The sequence below is a fragment of the Elephantulus edwardii genome, unplaced genomic scaffold, assembly GCF_000299155.1.
Source record: "Elephantulus edwardii isolate Elephantulus edwardi_28Jun2011 unplaced genomic scaffold, EleEdw1.0 scaffold00003, whole genome shotgun sequence".
In the NCBI taxonomy this organism is placed as follows: domain Eukaryota; kingdom Metazoa; phylum Chordata; class Mammalia; order Macroscelidea; family Macroscelididae; genus Elephantulus; species Elephantulus edwardii.
In genome coordinates this window covers 21,138,404-21,156,854 of record NW_006399753.1, presented here as the reverse complement: position 1 = coordinate 21,156,854, position 18,451 = coordinate 21,138,404, and the positions used below count along the sequence as shown (strand labels likewise).

At 43.4% G+C, this 18,451-nt stretch overlaps 2 protein-coding genes across 2 annotated transcripts in view; one reads left to right on the top strand and one right to left on the bottom strand.

Annotated features, from left to right (window-relative positions):
* DSCC1 (DNA replication and sister chromatid cohesion 1) overlaps positions 1-8,114 on the bottom strand; it is a 32,410-nt gene extending 24,296 nt beyond the window's left edge. Inside the window, exon 1 of the mRNA XM_006879474.1 lies at positions 8,103-8,114. Within this exon, the coding sequence (XP_006879536.1) occupies positions 8,103-8,114 (12 nt within the window). The remainder of the gene's footprint in view (positions 1-8,102) is intronic.
* DEPTOR (DEP domain containing MTOR-interacting protein) overlaps positions 2,260-18,451 on the top strand; it is a 165,704-nt gene continuing 149,512 nt past the window's right edge. Inside the window, exons 1-2 of the mRNA XM_006879319.1 lie at positions 2,260-2,270; positions 16,957-17,258. Of these exons, the coding sequence (XP_006879381.1) occupies positions 17,137-17,258 (122 nt within the window). The 5' untranslated portion in view covers positions 2,260-2,270; positions 16,957-17,136. The remainder of the gene's footprint in view (positions 2,271-16,956; positions 17,259-18,451) is intronic.

Below are 18,451 nucleotides of genomic sequence, written 5' to 3'. Positions count from 1 at the left end.
GAGAGTTGCGAGGGACGAGGGGAGGAGCTTCGGGGGGCGCAGGGCGGAGCGGCGGGGCCCTTGGTATGGGAGTTGTGAGAGACGAGGGGAGGAGCTGCGGGGCGCTTGGCGCTAGGGCTCTGGGGGGGAGGTCCCCAGGGCCTGGCCTTCCGGCGCCGGCCACACAGACCCTATTCCCAGGCCCCCTGCCACCCTTCCCCGAAAGCTTCCTGCCCCTTATTTTCATCCAGAGCTCCCATTTCTTGCCATGTTTCCGGGCAATAGTGAGCATTTTGATTGAAGCATTTGGCAAGCTCATGAAGCTTCCACCATAGCTCTGTCTTGTGGGCCCTGGTTCATCCAGTTCTGCAAATGAGGAAGCTGCCCATTTGCCCTTAGGACACAGCTGTAAGGGGGCCTTTGATTGCAGCCTGCCTGCTGGAGTTCAGAAGTTCCCTGTAGAGAGGGAATGTGTGTGCAAGCAGCCCTAGAAAGTCACCCCAGTTCTTGTAGCCTTTGGAACCCTTTGGGAGATAAGGGCTTGAACTACTTGTTCAGTATCTAGTCTGTGTATCTAGTCTGTACTTAAAGGCAGATGTTGGCCTTTCTGGCACTGGGCAGGCCCTGCAATCTCACAGATTTTGTTGTTTTTAGGTAACATTGACACTGATTCATGGAGACGCTGTGAACCAGACAGAAGCCTTCATTTGTCCGCGCTTCCTCAATACCCCTTTCGTAGGTATCACAGTGTTGGAACCAACCCCGAGCTGACCCTCCTGCATATTTTGAGAGGCTGTAAATCACTGGAGGAGATTGCCCATCTTTCTCCTTCCGAGCAGCTGGAGGATTTGAATTGCCTACCTTTGGGTTAGCTGCACAACTCCTAACCCATTAGACTACCAGGGATCAAACAAATCCATCACTATGTGTTTGCTGCCAATTCCATTTTCTCTAGGTTGTGGTGTTCGGACGCCGTGTGCAGTCCCAAAAGCATGCACATCCACCAGCTGCTCAGTGAGAGAAGGATGGGCAAATCTCTTCTGAGGTTTACTGACTGAAGACCTAGAGGTTCAGCTCCAGGTTGGTTCTGACCCAGCAACAACACAGCAACATAGAGTCACTGTGAGTTGAAAGCAGCTCAGTGGCAGCCTAGGAGTCTATTTGGACTCCTGGTCACCCTAGTGTGTCAAAGGAGAACTGTACTCCATGGGGTTTACACTGGCCATTCTTCCAAGTCACTCAAATCCCCAACCCTTTGGTCAGCTGCTGAGCTTTTTGCACTACAGGGACTCCAATTGTTTATAAGGAAAGTTTGCTTTTATTTAACAAAAGGTATTAAGATTTAAGCTACTTTATTACCTATAGTATGAAATTAATTTTGCTATAAACCAAACTATTTTGAGGTGATTTTATTGTGACCTTAGGTCTACTTAGAAGACACTACTTTCTCCTGTTTCTCCCATACTTACAATTCCTTCCTTCTAAGGTGTGTTTTCTTACCTTAGCTCTATTCTTCTTAGCTTCTTAATTCTCTTTAAATCCACCAGCTACTCCGTGGGAGAGAGTCAGTCTCCTCCCATGTGATTTACTGCCTCTGAAAACCCACGGGAGGGTCAGCTATGAGTGGGTTCATCTCCATGGCAAACAACAACAAAATTTGATGTGTTTTGGGACTGAGTTTCTTCCCCAAATTTGAAATGAAAATGTAAACATTCTAATTGCCAACCTTTTGTTTAACAGTTGAACACTGAAGCACTGTTACTAGATGTCTCTCTCTCTCTCACACACACACGCATAAACACACACATCTGCTTTCACTCTCTCCCTCACACCCCCCCCCCACCACCACACTGAGGGGAGGAGAGGGGAGAGGAGAGAAGAGGTGTCAGCATTTTATCCACTAGATGGTAGTATTGCTTCGTATTTCACAAAACAGTCTAGTTTGCCTTTTGATTTTTCTAAGGCGGTACAAAAGAAATTCAGGACCTTGAGGAGCAACGCAATAGCTGGCCCTCCGTTGGGTTTCCAAGACTGTAAATCATTGAGAAGATTGGTTTTCCCCCCCTTTGATTTTGTTGAATATCGCTGACAGTATAATCCTTAGTGTAGTCTATACTGTGACTGCTACAATGGGCTCACGTGTGTCGGGAAGTGTGAGGATGGCACAGGAAACAACAGGGTTCAGATCTGTTGTTCACAGGGTCGCAGTGAGTCGTACTCGACAGCACCTAACAACAACAATAGTCTATAGCAAGTTGCACTGCTAAGCAAACCCCTGTGAGTTTCTGGGAGTTCGAATGGCTCCTTGGGAAAAACAACACTATTTCCTCATGTTAGATTTGCAGCTTCGAAAACCCGATGGAGCATTATTGTAAGTTGGAACCGACTTGCCCAGCAGTATTTACTCATCAAGAACTGAACTGTGTATGAGATGTACGCTGTCTGAGTTGATTCCTGAAATAAAGTCATATTTTGCCAAGTTCTTAGGAAGTGTACTGTCTTCACTGCACCATCTTAAGTACCCCCAGAGTGTACCACTGGGCACTCTTCAAACACATTGGGAGCATGTGTTTGAAGAGTAGAAGACTCCTTTATATTTTAGTTGACCTTAAAGGTTTACTTATCAATCAAATCCACTAAACTTCATCTGTCTAAACTCTACCCTGTGATGAGTTTTGCCAATGACACACACCTGTGAAACCAACACTGGACTCCAGGCATAGAACTTACCACACTCACCAGTGTGCTTGTGGCCTTTAGAAAAAGGGGGAAGTTTCAAATATTTACATTTGCTTGGTTTTGGAGTTTTGCATTGGCCTTTTTCTTATCACTGACTATAGATTTTTCTTCTTTTGTAGTAAACACACAAACTTTCCACTAAACACTGCTTTTAAACTTGTTGTTATGTGCCGTTGAGTCACCTGCGACTCATAGTGGCCCTATGTACAACATCTCTAAACTCCGCTCTGTCCTGTGCCAATCCCTCTGTCCTGTGCCAATCACACTGTCTCTGACACTCCCATCCCAATTATCCCAGTCACTGAATCAATCCACCTCATAGAGGGCCTTCCTCTCCTGCGCCGTCCCTCCACCCTCCCAAGCATGATGTCCCTCTCCAAGGACAGGTCTCTCCTCACAACATGTCCAAAGTATGTTAGACGGAGCCTCAGAATCCTTGCCTCCAAGGAGCCACACGGTGTAACCCTTTCCAGGACAAATCTGTTTGTTTTCCTAGCAGTCCATGGTATTCTCAATACTCTTCTCCAGCACCACAGCTCAAAGGCATCAATTCTCCTATCCTCCTTGGTCATTGTCCAACTCTCTGATGCATAACAAGTGATTGGGAAGACCAAAGCCTGTATCAGATGCACCTTAGTCTCCAGAGAGACACCATTGCTCTTCAGTACTTTGGAGAGGTCCCTAACAGCAGACTTTCCCATGGCAATGCGCCTTTTACTTTCCTGGCTGCTGGTGCCAAGACTGTTGACTATGGAGCCAAGCAAAGTAAAGCTGTGTACAATCTCAATCTTCACCATCCATCCTGATGCTGCCAATTGGTCCAGTGGTGAGAATCTTTGTCTTCTTGACATTGAGCCTCAATCCATATTGTAGGCTGCAGTCCTTGACACTCTGCAGCAGGCGCTTCAGGTCCTCTTCAGTTTCAGCAAGCAGGGTTGTGTCATCCGCATAACGCAGGATGTTGATAAATAGTCCACCAATCTTGACCCCACATTTCTCCTCATAGAGCCCAGCCTCCCGGATAATCTGTTCTGCATGTAGGTTGAAAAGGTATGGAGATAGGATGCATCCCTGGCGTATGCCCTTCCCAATTTTGAACCATGCAGTGTTCCCTTGCTCTGTTCTGACGATTGCCTCCTGGTCCAAGTATAAGTTTCGCATTAGAACGATCAAGTGTTCTGGGATTCCCATTCTTCTCAGAGTCAGCCATAGTTTGTTATGATCTACACAGTCAAATGCCTTTGCATAGTCAATGAAACACAGATAAACATTCCTCTGGTATTCCCTGTTTTCAGCCAAGATCCATCTAACATCAGCTACAATGTCTCTAGTACCACGACCCCTTCTAAACCCAGCCTGGACTTCTGGTAGTTCTCTGTTGATGTGCTGTTCCAGTCGTTTTTGGATAATCTTCAGTAAAATCTTCCTTGCATGTGAAATCAGTGAGATTGTTCTGTAGTTTCCACATTCTATTGGGTCACCTTTCTTTGGGATAGAACAAATATAGATCTCTTCCAGTCAGTTGGCCAAGTGGTCGTTCTCCAGATTTCTTGGCACAACTTGGTGAGCACGTCCAGGGCAGCATCTGTTAACTGAAATATGTCAATTGGTATACCATCTATTCCTGGAGCCTTATTTTTTGCCATTTCCTTCTAGCTGCATCTTATCCATTTTGCTGTTACTTTTAAGTTCCACAAGGTTGAAAACGAATTTTAAATACTCTTTGTAATTTCTCTGGGAACTGTAGTTATCCAGAGTTGTTACCGTTAAGGGCCATCAGGTTGACCAGGACACAATAGCAGATGCGAACCTCCTCCCATCCTGCACCGTCCTCCTGGCCTCTGATAAGCTCGGACCCATTGTTACAGTCGCTGTGTCAATCTAGCTCATTGAAGGTCTCCCTCTCTTTCTTCTTAGATGCTGTTGTTAAGGGAGCTCTGGTGGTCAAGTGGTAAGAAGCTACATTGCCAACCCACAAAAGCACACAGGTTCAAATCCACCAGCCACTTTAGGAGAAAGATGGACAATCTCCCATGTTTTTACTCCTTCGGAAAACCTGCTAGGGAGTCAGCCATGGGTCAGTTCCAGTTGAGCAGTACATAACAACACTGCTCAATGAGTCCTAGTCATCTTGGTTGGGTATGACGTGTGTGCCATATTAGTTGATTCTTGAGGTACTTGAAGTCATAGTTCTTCAAATTCTTTATAATGATATAGTCTTTACTACTCTATCTTCTTTTATAATAATTGCAGACAATTTTAGAATAATTCTTTTTTTTAAATAAATGACCTCTTTATTTTACCAAATAGAATTTATCAGTTTAGTTGACAGAATAATTCCCTTTTTTACTTAGATGTAAGCTGTTGAATTTCTGTTTTTGTTTTTTTTTAACAGTATTTCTTTTTATTATAAATCTATTATTGTTGGAGAACACATTCTCTATGATTTTTTTTGCTGTTGTATTTTTTATTAATTTCAATGAACATTTACAGAGATTTTGGATTTCCATTTATTCATTGTTGCACTTTTCTCCCCACCCTCCCCACCCCAACCCCCAGTTTATGATTTTAATCCTTTTAAATTTTTGAGACTTGTTTTGTGGGCAGGAGTACAGTCTTTCTTGATGAATCTAACTTTCTTTTTCTGGATCTTTTTATTATTTCTCGTTTTTGCTTTGCTGTGTTCTTCACCATCCCTGCCTTTTTCTACTTGCTTGTGAACTGTACAAATATAAGTAATTTTTGGAATTACGTTATAATTTCACTATTGATATTTTAGCTTTTCTTTTGTGTATGTATAGAGCCCTAGAAGCTGGTGATTGAAAGATCAGTAATCAGAACCCAACAATGGTTCTGAAGGATAAAGGTGTGAGAGCCTGCTTCTTGAAGGATTTTGTTATTGTTGTTAGATGTCCTGCTTCAGTGCCAACTCGTCATGCCCCTATGTACAAAAGAAGAAAACACTTAAACTGTCCTGCACCACCTGGCAACAGTTGCTGTATTTGAGCCCGTTGCTGGAGTCACTATGTCAGTCTATCTTTCTGAGATCTACCTCTTTCTCTCTGACCTTCTGCTTTCATGATATTTTTCTCCAGGGACTGGTCTCTCCTGGAGACATGTTCAGCATCTTAAAACCTCCAAGAGACAGGTCTACTATTTCCTCACAGGCTTACTATGAGTTGGAATCAACTTGATGGCAACGTTGTTTCACTAGTTATTTGTTGTTGTTGCTATTATGTGCCATCGAGTCACTTGCAACTCATAACAACCCTATGTGCAAAAGCCCTAAACTGTGCTCTATCCTGTGCCAACTTCACTGTCTCTGACACACCTACTCCCATTACCCCAATCACTGAATTGATCCATCTCATCGAGGGTTTTTCTCTCCTGTGCCATCCCTCCACTCTCCCAAACATGATGTCCCTCTCCAAGGACCAGTCCCTCCTTGCAACATGTCCAAAGTATGTCAGACAAAGCTTCAGAATCCTTGACTCCAAGGAGCAGCCCGGCTTTACCCTCTCCAGGATGAAATTGTTTGTTCTCCTAGCAGTCCATGGTATATTGAACACTCTTCTCCAGTACCACAGCTCAAAGGCATCAATTCTCTTTCTATCATCCCTAGTCATCATCCAGCTCTCTGACGCATAGCACGCAATTAGGAAGATGATAGCCTGGATCAGACACACCTTAGTCTCCAGCCTGATGTGATTGCTCTTCAGTATTCTGGAGAGGTCACTGACAGCTGACTTTCCCAATGCAATTCATCTCTTGATTTCCTGGCTGCTGTTGCCAAGAGTGTTAACTTTGGAACCAAGTAAACGAAAACTGTTAACTATTTCAATCTCTTCACCATCCATACTGATGCTGCCAGTCAACCCAGTGGTGAGAATCTTTGTTTTCTTGATGTTGAGCTTCAGTGCATATTGAAGGTTACAGTCCTTGGCCCTCTGCAGCAAGCGCTTCAGGTCCTCCTCAGTTTCAGCAAGCAGGGCTGTGTCATCTGCATAACGCAGATTGTTGATGAATCTTACATTAGTTATTTAGCCCATTAAAATATGTACAGTATGTCAAGTCAGCACTGACCTATAGCTGGTCCTCCAGCTGCTTTTCAGAGACAGTTAATCGCACGGGTGGAAACTGTCCATCTCTCTCCTGTGAAGTGGCTGGTTGATTTGAACCATGTGTCTTTGAGTTGCTAGTGCAACTCCTTACTGCTAGGCTACCAGACCTCCCTCATTAAAATATCCATCCTAATAAAAAGATGAGGTGTTTTCTCCCATGCCGTTTACTACCTCGAAGAAGCTGCTGGAGGGTCACTATTGGTTTTTTCAACTTCACAGCACCTAAAAAAATAGCAACAACCGTCTATTTTATAGGTGTCCTTAGCACTTAAGCACATAACAGTGGTTACTTGCTGAGCTGCTAATTAAAAGGTCAGGGATTCATCCTTTTTCTCTTTACAGGAGAAATGTGTGGCACTCTGCTTCCATGACGATTTGCAGCCTTGGAAACCCAGTGGAGCAGTTATAGTCTGTCCTGTTGGCTAGCTCTGAGTTGCAATCAACATGATTACAATGAGTTTTGTTTTAATTTTTAGAGTTAATATTGCACTACTTCATGTGTAATGTAGAAAGCTTGTGGTTACACAGGTCTGTTAAGACTGCCTTTCTGTGATTTTTTTATATATGTGCCGTATGTCTTGCATTTGCTGATGCTATGAACCATGAGGTGCTGGCTATGCTTAACCACTGGTCTTAAAAACAAACAAACAGACGCTCCGGCATATAGTGTGCACTGATGACTGTGGTGTAACTCTTCCCACCATGGCCAGTGTCAAGCTAACTATGCAGCTGCAATCAGTTCAAAAACACCTTTATAATTTAACAGTTGCCTCTCCTAAGCCAGTGCAGAAGAACTTAGAATGTTGTTGTTGCTGTTGTGTTCTGTTGGGTAGGAACCGTAGCTGACCCTCTGGTGAGTTTTCAGAGGCAGTTAATCACATGGGAGGTGACTGCCCATCCTTCTGTGGACCAGCTAGAGGTTTTGAATCATGTGCCTTTGGGATTATAGCGCAGTTTCTTACCACTAGGCCATCAGCGCTCCCTGTGAACTTTTTTAAAAAGTCCAAAAAGCCAACAAATATTACAATTGTGTTTTAAACAACTATAAGCATTTTACAAAAATTAACAGGGAGGAAAATCTTTATTTATGCAGGTATTTCTCATTCATTACACACTTTCTTCCTAATTAAATTTTACGTTTCCTTTTGGAATCCTTTCCCCTCAGCATGAAGGACTTCCTTTTGGATTCCTTTTGCAGCACATTTCCTGGCAACATGATTTTACTAGTGGCCTTTTATCGTAACATATTTTTATTTCACTTACTTTCTTGAACATGTGCGTGAAATGCAGATTTCTGGTTTCTTTTTCATACTTAAAAAGAATTTTGTTAATCTGAACATCCTGATAATCTATAGCCATTCCATTTATTTTTTAACTTGCTTTCTTCAGACTTGTGTTTTGAAAACTTTCTCTCCCAGCACTTCTAAAGATGTTCTTCCACTCTCACTTGCCTCCATCATTTCTGTTGAGAAGTCCAGGGTCTTTGGGATGTTGGTTCCTCCAAATATAATAGATTGTTTTTCTCAACTGACACTCAAAACTTTCTTCCTACTGTACGTAAAATTAATCTTGAGTGTTCAAAAAAATTTTAGAACATAAAGGTGTTGGTTTAGATAGAGTCCGGGCCCTAATTTCCCTGGTGTCACAAAGAGTTACATGCTAAACTGTAAGTTAAAAAAAAAAGGATGTTCAAGCCGTGTGGAGGCACTTGATAAGAGAGATACGCCTCCAGGTCAGCTGGTGAAAATTCACAGCACTGGAACCGATACAGAGTGATTCTATGCTGCACACACCCGCTTATCACCGGTCAGACTCTACTAACATCAATAGTAACTTGTTGGGTCCACCAAGGTGCAGTGGAGATAGTCTTTAGCTCTTAGTTGTGATGATGTCCAGGGACTTTGTTGCCTGTTCAGATACTTATTCTGTCCCTTATTGGTTATAGGGTCCTGCTTCTCTTTGTATTGCCTTACTTTCATGTAAAATAGTTGATAATAACAGTCAGTCAAGGTTGAAACAGAGAAAAAACCCATTCTAAGCATTTAAAAAGGAGAATTTACTATATAGGAAACTGGTTCTATGTGGATGTGGTATCAGAGAAGTCAAAAAGGAATGAACAGTGAAGTATCAGAAAGAATGGACAACCTTCACCCAACTTTGTTTAAGAACATGTCATTACAAAACAAATCTCCAGGTGGCAGTACAGACAGCGATATTAAGGATGTTTGGACTTTCTGTCAAGGAACTACTGGAAATGAAGGTTGAGACTACGTTCCCCAGAAGTGAGGCAGGGCTGGGGGTGGAATTAGACGACAAGTAAATGCTGACCTTACTTAAAGTTTCATTTACCCCCCCAAATGTTTTCTTTCCATTATTGCAAAAAGATAATTAAAAAATTACAAGACTTTTAAACATAAGCCAGCAGCTGTGAATTTGGTTACAAATTTTTTTTTTCTTTTCTAGCTTTACATTTCTTTTTAAAGACCAGACAGATCATTTTTAAAGGATTCATTGCTGGTGGCATAATTTGATACATATGGGACAGCTAATCAAAAGGTCATTGGTTTGAGACTACTAGTAGCTCCAAGGAAGAGAAATAGTTTCTTCCCATAAAGATAGATTTACAGTGAAGGAGCACAATGAGTCAGAATGGATTCAGTGGCAGGAGCTTTGGTTTGGTGATTTTATCAACAGAAATACTTGGACAAGACAGTTAGACTGCCAATTGTCCACCATTGACTTAGATTAAAAATGATGACAAAAGGGAATCAGGATTTCCATTAATAGTAAAGATATTGGAAATCCTCTGACATCATAAGGAACTGCAAACTGGCCTGGAGCCTCTAGGAAAGAGCGCAGACAAGTTAGAGTATTGGTCAGTCTTCAGATTGGCTTGGAATTTTTTTGACACAATGGGTTTTGTTTCTGTCTTTCAGTTACATGAGCACAGTTGATGTAATCTGTCTACTTCCCTTGAGGTCAGCGGTTATGCCAGATAAGTCTGTCTGGATCAGCCTTTGCCGACTGGTCCTTGTCATCAGAGTAACTTGTTAGGTAAACGTGATCCTGAGGCTGCAGCTCGGGCACTGGGGGAATTCTGATATTTTACCGCTTATTTCTCAGGGGCCAAGGACAAAGACCTAAATTGTGGGTAAAATGAAATTTTTTATCTCACCGTTATTAGGGAGCTCTAGCAGCCTAGTAGCAAGAAAAACTGTACTACAAACCCAAAGGCATGTGGTCTGAAGCCAGCAGCTGCTTCGCAGGAGAAGGGTGGGCACTCTGCTCCCATGCCTCTGAAAACCTGCAGAAGGATCAGCTATTGGGCGGTTCTGACTCTGTGGTACATAACAACAACACAGTTCTTAAACCTCAGAGTTGGCAGTATTCATTTTTAAAAATTTTTATCTTTTATATATATATTTTCATTTTCTACTAGTTTGTTTACAAAATTCAAATACAAACTTGAACAAATGCTTTCCATTTCCCTCACCCCCCCCCATCAAATTGTATAACCCAATGATTAATCCCCCCATTCCCCCTGCACATCCACATTCCTCTGCTTCCAGCCTCTACCTCCCCTCCTGGATCCTTATACTCATCTACAATAACGGTTTTATACAATATTTGTCCTTGTGGGACTGAGTTTGTTCACTCAGCATAATGCTCTCCAGTCTCTCCCAAGTTAGGTAATAATTGACAAAGTTATTGCTCCTGCGTGCTGCATAGTATTCCACTTTGTGAATGTACCATAATTTCTCAATCCATTCGTTTGTGATTGGACATTTGGGTGGGTTCCATGTTCTTGCTATGGTGAATAATGCTGCGATGAACATTGGTGTACAAATCTCAGTTTGTGCCTCTGTTCTCATATTCTCAGGGTATATTCCAAGTAGTGGAATAGCTGGGTCATATAGAATTTCTATGTTCAGCTTTTTGAGGAAGCGCCAAATTGCCTTCCAGAATGGTTGCACCATTTTACAATCCCATGAACAATCCATAAGTGTTCCTTTCTCGCCACATCCTCTCCAACATCTATTACTTGCTGCTGGCAATATTCTTTTACACATTTTACTGGTTAAAGTCCACCTTGATGACTGTTGCTGCCCACCTTTCTTCCTTTGTTGTTAGGTACTGTCAAGTTGACAAAAGCCCAGCCTGTGCACAGTAGACTGAAACTTTGTCTGCTCCTGGGCCGTCCTCACGGTCTCTTCTGTGCTGAGGGCTAGTGCTGCAGTCATTTCCTTGTGGAGCTTCTTCTCTTTCACTGACCCTCTACTTTTCCAAGCTTAGTATTCTTTTCCAAGGACACAGCCATACTAGTAACATGCCAAACGTCCGTGAGATAAAGTTCACCATCCTTGACTCCAAGGAGCACCCCGACGCACCTTTTCCGTGTCAGGGTGGTTTATTCTTTTGGCAGTCCGCAGGATATTCAATACCCCATCCTTAGCAAGCGTTACCTACACCAGTACTGCTCCAAGCGTGGCCTAAGGGCCTGGACCATCGCCTGTGATAGATAAATACCAGCACAGAGACAAATCACTTACCAACAGGGAGAACAAAATGACTGAATGGTTTTCTACTAACCTTAAGAACAAATTGAACTTGACTTAAATGTCTTCTTATATTTACTGAATTTTGTGCAAGCATTAGTCTTTGATGGGTTGGAAACACACAAAGCTGTTTATTCCTTGTGGAAAGTCTTCAAAGCACTGATTTGGGGAACCAGAAGAACTCAACAGGAAGAGGTAGAAGAGTGAATGGAGCTGAGGAAGCACTTCAGAGGCCGCATCTGTCACAAGAGGACTCATTCTTTTCCTGTCATTCTCCCATCTACCAAGGGGATAGTTGATCTGATCTTGGTATTTGAAAAAAGAGGATGATGAACTTGACCAAGTGGAATAAGGACTCAGACAAGTCCAGCCAGAGTCCTTGGCCCCTCTGATACTCTCACAGTGCTAGACTAATTGTCATCTCTGTAATTCTCCCCCGACCCCGTCCTGTAGATGATATTGTTCCCTGAGCCCACTTGCTCCAGGCAGGAGTTCCCACTGTTAGGGAAAAGTAAGGATGAAATATCCCAATCCAGAAGATCTCACCACAAAAACTGAAGGGGGGAAAAGGTTTAAATGCCCCAAGTTTGTTGGTCTGACAGAGACTATGGTCCTTGCACATACCCTAACAGTCAAATAACAAGCCTATAAACTAGAAGGCTGGTGATGGATGCCCTCAGGACGTCAATCATGTGAGACCAAAAAGGAAGCATTTGCCCCAAAACAAAGCTCAGAGGTAGGAGGGGGCATGAAGGAAGGAGAAATGGATGAAGGGAAGCCAGGGAAGAAGCAGGCCCGTTGCTGTTACACGGCTGCAACTCCTATTACAAAGAAAATCTTTATAAATTGTGGAATTGAAAGCAAATTTGCCCTGTATACTTTCATCCAAATCAACGGAATGTGATATATCTTAGAAACTCTATAAAGAGATTGCAAAAACAGAAAACATACCCTTTACACAGCTGAGTGGATCCAACTCATAATCACGTTGAACATAAAATTGCTAACATCCCAGTGTCCTAATGGCCGATACCTCCTTGCAGGAAACAAAGATGTGGGAGGCTCCTCTAAAGTTACATTTCAAAAGTCTTCAGGGCAAAATAAAACCCCCAAACACTCTTCGATTAACATTGTTGTACACTGTGGAGTCAGAATTGACTCATAGCTGACCCTCCAGCGGGTTTTCAAAGGCCATAAATCACACAGAAGGAGACTGCCCCTCTCTCTCAACAGCATAGCAACTGGTGGATTCGAACTTCATGCCTTGCATTGGTTGGCATTGCAGCTCCTTACCACTAAGCTCCTTTAAGATTTACATATATTCTAAGTCTCTCTTAGATTTACATACCTTGCAAAAATGGGGGGCGGGGGCAAAGAAAGACTTAACAGTCACAAGTTATCGAAAGTGGATGCAGAAAGGACAGGGAGAGATGGAAAATGTCTTCCCTTGTTCTTAAAACTCCTTGCCTCCAGTGGTTCTAGTCTGTAGGGAGTTGCATGGCTACCCCCAAATGAGTTCCTCTCTGATGGCTCGGATCCCCTATGAGTTCTGCAGAAAAAAAGAGGTCTCATCTCCTCCCATGAGATTTACAGCCTCTGGAAACCTACCAGAGAGTCAGCTTGGAGCCAAAGAGTGATTTTCAATTTGTACTGCCTCAGTGGAATGCTGTCTACAGCTGAGTGAAACACTGTCCGGTCCTGTACCATCCATCTCATCCCTGTTATTGTAGCCACTGAGTCAGTTCGGTTCGACAACCTTCCACTTTCTTTTCTGACCTTTTGCTTTACCGAGCATGATTGTCCTCCAGGCCCTTTCTGATAACACGTCGAAAGTCTGAGACAAAAATCTCACCATCCCTGCTTCTAAGGAACATTCGAGCTCTATGTTTTTCCTGAGACAGATTTGCTTATACTTCTCATGCTCCATTCTGTATTCTGAGGACTGTAACAACTTTTCCTTTCAGCTTATGTCCCCAGATAGTGGCATCAGAGAGGGTGACACCAACATGACCTTAATGTCTGCTGAGGCTGTGACTAACTAGTGTCCTCCAGCACTCAGGGTCAAGGTGTGAGTGGCCCACAGTGCCCTCAGGATATGAGGGTCTCCTATTGGGTAGTGGGAGAGGGGACAAATTCTGAGGAACTGTGATTGGGTGTAAGGATGTGGCATGGTACTGGGCCCTTCGTGGCTTATGTTGAAAACTCCATGCACAGGAAGGAACAGGGTAGTGTGACACCAAGAGTTATCACCCAGTGACAGTAACACCACTATCCTCAGAAGGCCATTTACCAATCTTTCCTTAAGTTTGGAAAGAGGGTCTGGTCTCTCTTCCAGCCCAGTGGAGCAATGTGTGATTCGGTATGCCAGCACATAGGAGAAACAAAGAGCAAAACCAATCCACCAGTGCCCCCAAAGCTTCCTTTTCCCTCATGAACTTAAATAAATAAATACATTATGCTCTTTGTTGTTGGAGTTGTGGGATCAGGTGTTTTCTTACCTTGAATTTTTCACTTTATGCAGTGATTGAAGTGTTTGTTTTCATCAACTATAATTTGTTTTACTGAACTAACTCTTAGAAGGCCATTGATACATATACAACTATCGAGAGGTTGGTATGCTTGTACATGATTCAGTACGGTCGGCAGAACTAAGGCTCAAGTATAGACTAACACTGTAGATCTATGTCAACAGTTTCAAAGATAAGCCTGCAGTACTACCAATCACTGAAAAGTACACTGTTAAAACAAGTATTTTATAAGACACAATTTTTAAAAATGGCATTGAAATTAAAATATGAATGCATTTATAGGGATAAAAAATATTTACAGCAGGATAGTACTTCCACGATGCTGTATTTGTAAATATTTAGATAAATTATTTTGGTGAAAGAGCTGCTTATGCCAGGTATGTGAAAGAATGTTGTTATATACTGTTGAGCAGAACTGACTCAGAGCTGATTCTCCAGTGAGTTTTCCAAAATCACACTGGAGGTGCTTGCCTATCTTTCTCTTACAGAGCAGGTGATGGATTAGAACTAAGTGCCTTTGGGTTGGCAGTGCAATTCCTTGCCACTAGCCCACTGGAGCTTCCATAGTGCCATATAAAGCACAAACTGAGTGCTCAAGCAATGACTTTTAAAGTGGAAAAGTAGAATGTTGGCAGAGAAGATGAATATCGTTGGTAAGATGGGCTGGCCCAGTGGCTGTAATGATGAGTTTAAGCACAGCATAGAGTGTGGAGATGGTTTTGGACAAAGTATAATTTGCTGAGTTTTTTAAAAAAAAACATAGTTTTGACCTAGGGAACTAGTAAGGTGCAAAGAAAAGCCAAAAGAACATATTTCCATGACCTAGGAAATTAGGAAAATAAAATTTTAAAAAGTCAAAGTAACCTGCTTACACACCCACACATTACGTTCTAGCATCATGGCTTATATACACTTTTTGACATACACCGAGCTAAGCATTTGTTAAAACGTAAGCACATTTAGGAAACAAAGGCTTGGACTTAAAAGGGTATTAATGCCAAAGGAGAATTAATTATCTCAGAAACCCAGAACTAAGGGGTTTTTCAGAAGATAAACAAGACTGAATGAAGCTGGGTCACATACACACACAGCAAGGACTTACTCAACCACAGAGACCTAAAATGACGACTCAGAGACAAGAGAGACCTGTGTATGCATCAGCATCTCATTGTGAGTCTCCCAGATTTCCTTGCACCCGAGTCCGTGATGAAGTTTGTGCTCATGCAGAATAGGGGTGGTTACAGCCAAAGATATACAAATACCTGACATCCCGGTACTTCTGAAAAACACGCTCCTGTGAGAAACTACCCTAGAAAATCCGAACATTTGTTGCATGTAGATACAAGCTTGCCTTTTTCCTAGGCAATGTACATTCTCCTTCTGCAGGATTTTCTTATTCTCTAATAAATCTACATCTTCCCTACTGCAAAGTGGTCTGGATTTTTGGTTATTATTTATATCCATCAGCCTGCAATAGTTTCATTCTATTTATTATACTTAATGTCACTTATAAGTTGGAGTCCTCTCAACTGAATGGCACCTAATGATAATTTTTTTTTTACAATCTCTATTTTGATGTGTGTGTGTGGGGGGGCATTACATTTGCCAAGAGAAGATATGATAATAGAAAGCCAACAGACTAAGTAAAGGAAAATACGCCTATAGGCTATTCAGTATAAATACTCTTGGGATGCAGCACTGCTCTAAAACAGCCAACTAATTGTTTCTCGGTGTTCATTTCCTTTTCATTTTTGTTCTATAGATTCCACTACATATCTGCAATTTAGAAGTCTGTGAGATAATGATTTTAAAAAAAAGGTGCTTCTGGAGGTTGGAATCCACCAGTGACTACTCCCAGGATGGAAGATGGACAATCTCCTTCTGTGAGATTTACCATCTTGGTAACTCAATAGAGGATCACCTATGCATTGATTCTGACCGTATAGCCAAAGGAGACTAGAGAAGGATGCACAGAAGTGTACAAGTATTTCAAGATGCTTTAAAAAAAAATCAGTGCAACTACATGTTTGTATCAGGCCCAGTTTAACTTATATGTATCTAACAAAAAACGTACTGCAACAGATGATGTGCAGAAGTGTTTATGAGAATCTGGCTGTGCTCTATTAAGCCAGACATTAAAGATATTTCTAAAAAAAAATAATGCAATGCATAGATACTGCTTTAAAAAAATACAACAAAACACACACACATAAGCAGCTAAAAAAAAAAAAAATCTTTGCCATTGGTATTACTGTCTTCCTGTAGACCAGGCTCTAACTCTGTATGGGAATAACAGAACATTTAGTTGGTATTAGGAAAAATCCTTTCCACATTCTTCATTTGATCCCTGTGAGTTAGACCATTCCATCCCAACTCTATTTTAAGTGGCAGTTTTAAGAGCATTTTGAAGGCAGAATGACATGCATTTGCTTTTTACTCGTTACACTTATTATCTCATTGATTTAGAAAATTAGACCTCTGGAAGCTTGCTACCTTACACATTTTATGGTAGTTTGAAAACAAAACAAGGGAATAAAGCATCAGAAATATTTGTAATGGAGCATGTCCGTGGCAGTCACAATTACGTTTATTTTGTAATAGAGGAAATTGAGGTGAAGCCTATTTATCTGGGTAATTGCAGAAGAGCAATTAAATAGCATATTATGCCTGATTTCCAAATAAACATTCTTTATTGACTACACAAGCTTAGTAGCTGTTTGGGTCAGAGGAATCTTCAATTTCTACATGACCTACAATGACACAATGTTAATTTCCCACTATTAGGCTATTTTGCTATTATGTTTACCCTCCTTGGCACTGCGGAGCAGAGAATGTATAATAGAAATACCTTAGTATTTGTTTAATCACCCACCGCGAGTCCCCAGGGACCCACAGCCTGAGCTTTGCAGGTAAAGCAAGCAGCCTCCACTAACAAAAGCCCGGCTGCTCGGAGCCCCGCCCAGATGTTTATATTTACTTCCCTTGGCTCCGCCCTCGACCACGTTAGGCTCAGGCCACGCCCCCAAACCCGAGCAGCGGTAGCCGAGCGCCTCAGCCGGCCCGCAGGGATTCCTTGCTCAGCCAATCGCCTGTGAGCAGGGCTCTGCCCCTGACAAAGATGGCGCGGGCGGCCGCTGTGAGGGCAGGCTGAGCTAAACACCCGAACCCGCGGCGGCGGACAGTGAAGACAGTGGTAGCGGCGCAGCCCCGACCATGGAGGAAGGCAGCAGCGCTGGCAGCGGTGGCAGCGACAGCAGCACCAGTGGGAATGGCGAGGCGCACCAACGGGAACTGGAGCGCATGGCTGAGGTCCTGGTGACCGGAGAGCAGCTACGGTAAGGGGAAGGCACAGCTGGGGGGCTCGCGATGGCACTGCCAACCGGTGCCCACCGGCAGCCCCGCGCGCACGCGCAGCTCGCCACGGGCGCGGGGCTCCTGGACGACCGCAGGCGGGTGTCCGGTCCACGCTGCGCCCTCGCCCTGCGGCTGCTGCCCAACGCTCTGCGGAGCGGGCGCACGAGGAGTGCGCGCTGCGTCCCGGTCCCGCTGCAGCAGCCCGGCGTCCCGGGCCAGCGGCCGGTCACCGCTTGCGCTCTCGGGGCCGGGTCCCGGGGCGCTGCCTGCTCTCCGGATTGACAGCCCGCGCCCGGCGGAGTCGAGTGGAAAGCCGAGGTGCTGCAAGGCTTCCTTCACTCCTCCCAACCATGAGCCCTTCTGTCTCGAAACTGGGCTTGAACACATCTCCGCCTTGGAAGGAGCTGTTGTAGGAGCTAAACCGAGAACATTTCTGCAACATTGTCCCTCTCCCTTACTTGGCACAAGGTCCTCAGTGATAATGTGGGTCCCTGTGGGCTTGCCGGGCTGCGGGGCCAAGTCCACGGCAGCGCGCACGTTTTGAGCCGCAGAGCCCAGTTGCTTCTGGATCAGCCGGGTCGGGACTTGCTGGGGTGGGCAGGGAGTGAGCAGTGCGCTCTGGCCTTCCTTCGCCATTCCTGTCCATTCCCAGTTCCTCTTTTCGGATTTGTGTTTGAGAATTGTTCAGACTAATATCGCATCTGCTTATTGTTTTGTGTGTTTAGAAATAAGTTTGCCTGGAAAACAAAAAAAAAAACAAAAACAAAAAACCAAACTCTAGCCCTACCGCATTTGGGCCACAGTTTGCACTCTGACCACTGGCCCTGCCTGAAGGACGCACGCCCGGCTTCTTTCTAGTTCTTGGCGGAATCATCTGGATCATTTCACTTTTCTAAATGTTTTAGGACCTAAATGAGACAGAACCCTGTGAAGGTTCCCGAGGATTCTATAACCACGCTGCTTGCAGCACTTAGACTGAGGAAGTGAATGTTGGAAGTGGAATTTACAAAAGGCAAATGGCATATCTCAACTCCTTGTTGCCTTTTTGTTGTTGTTCTTAAAGCATGATTTGTTATAAAGGGTATACTAATAATAAAAGGTCTTCCTTCTTTAAGATTATTCTCTAATTGAAAAATAAAATGAAGATTTTCTGCTTTAGCCTGGAACTTTTTTT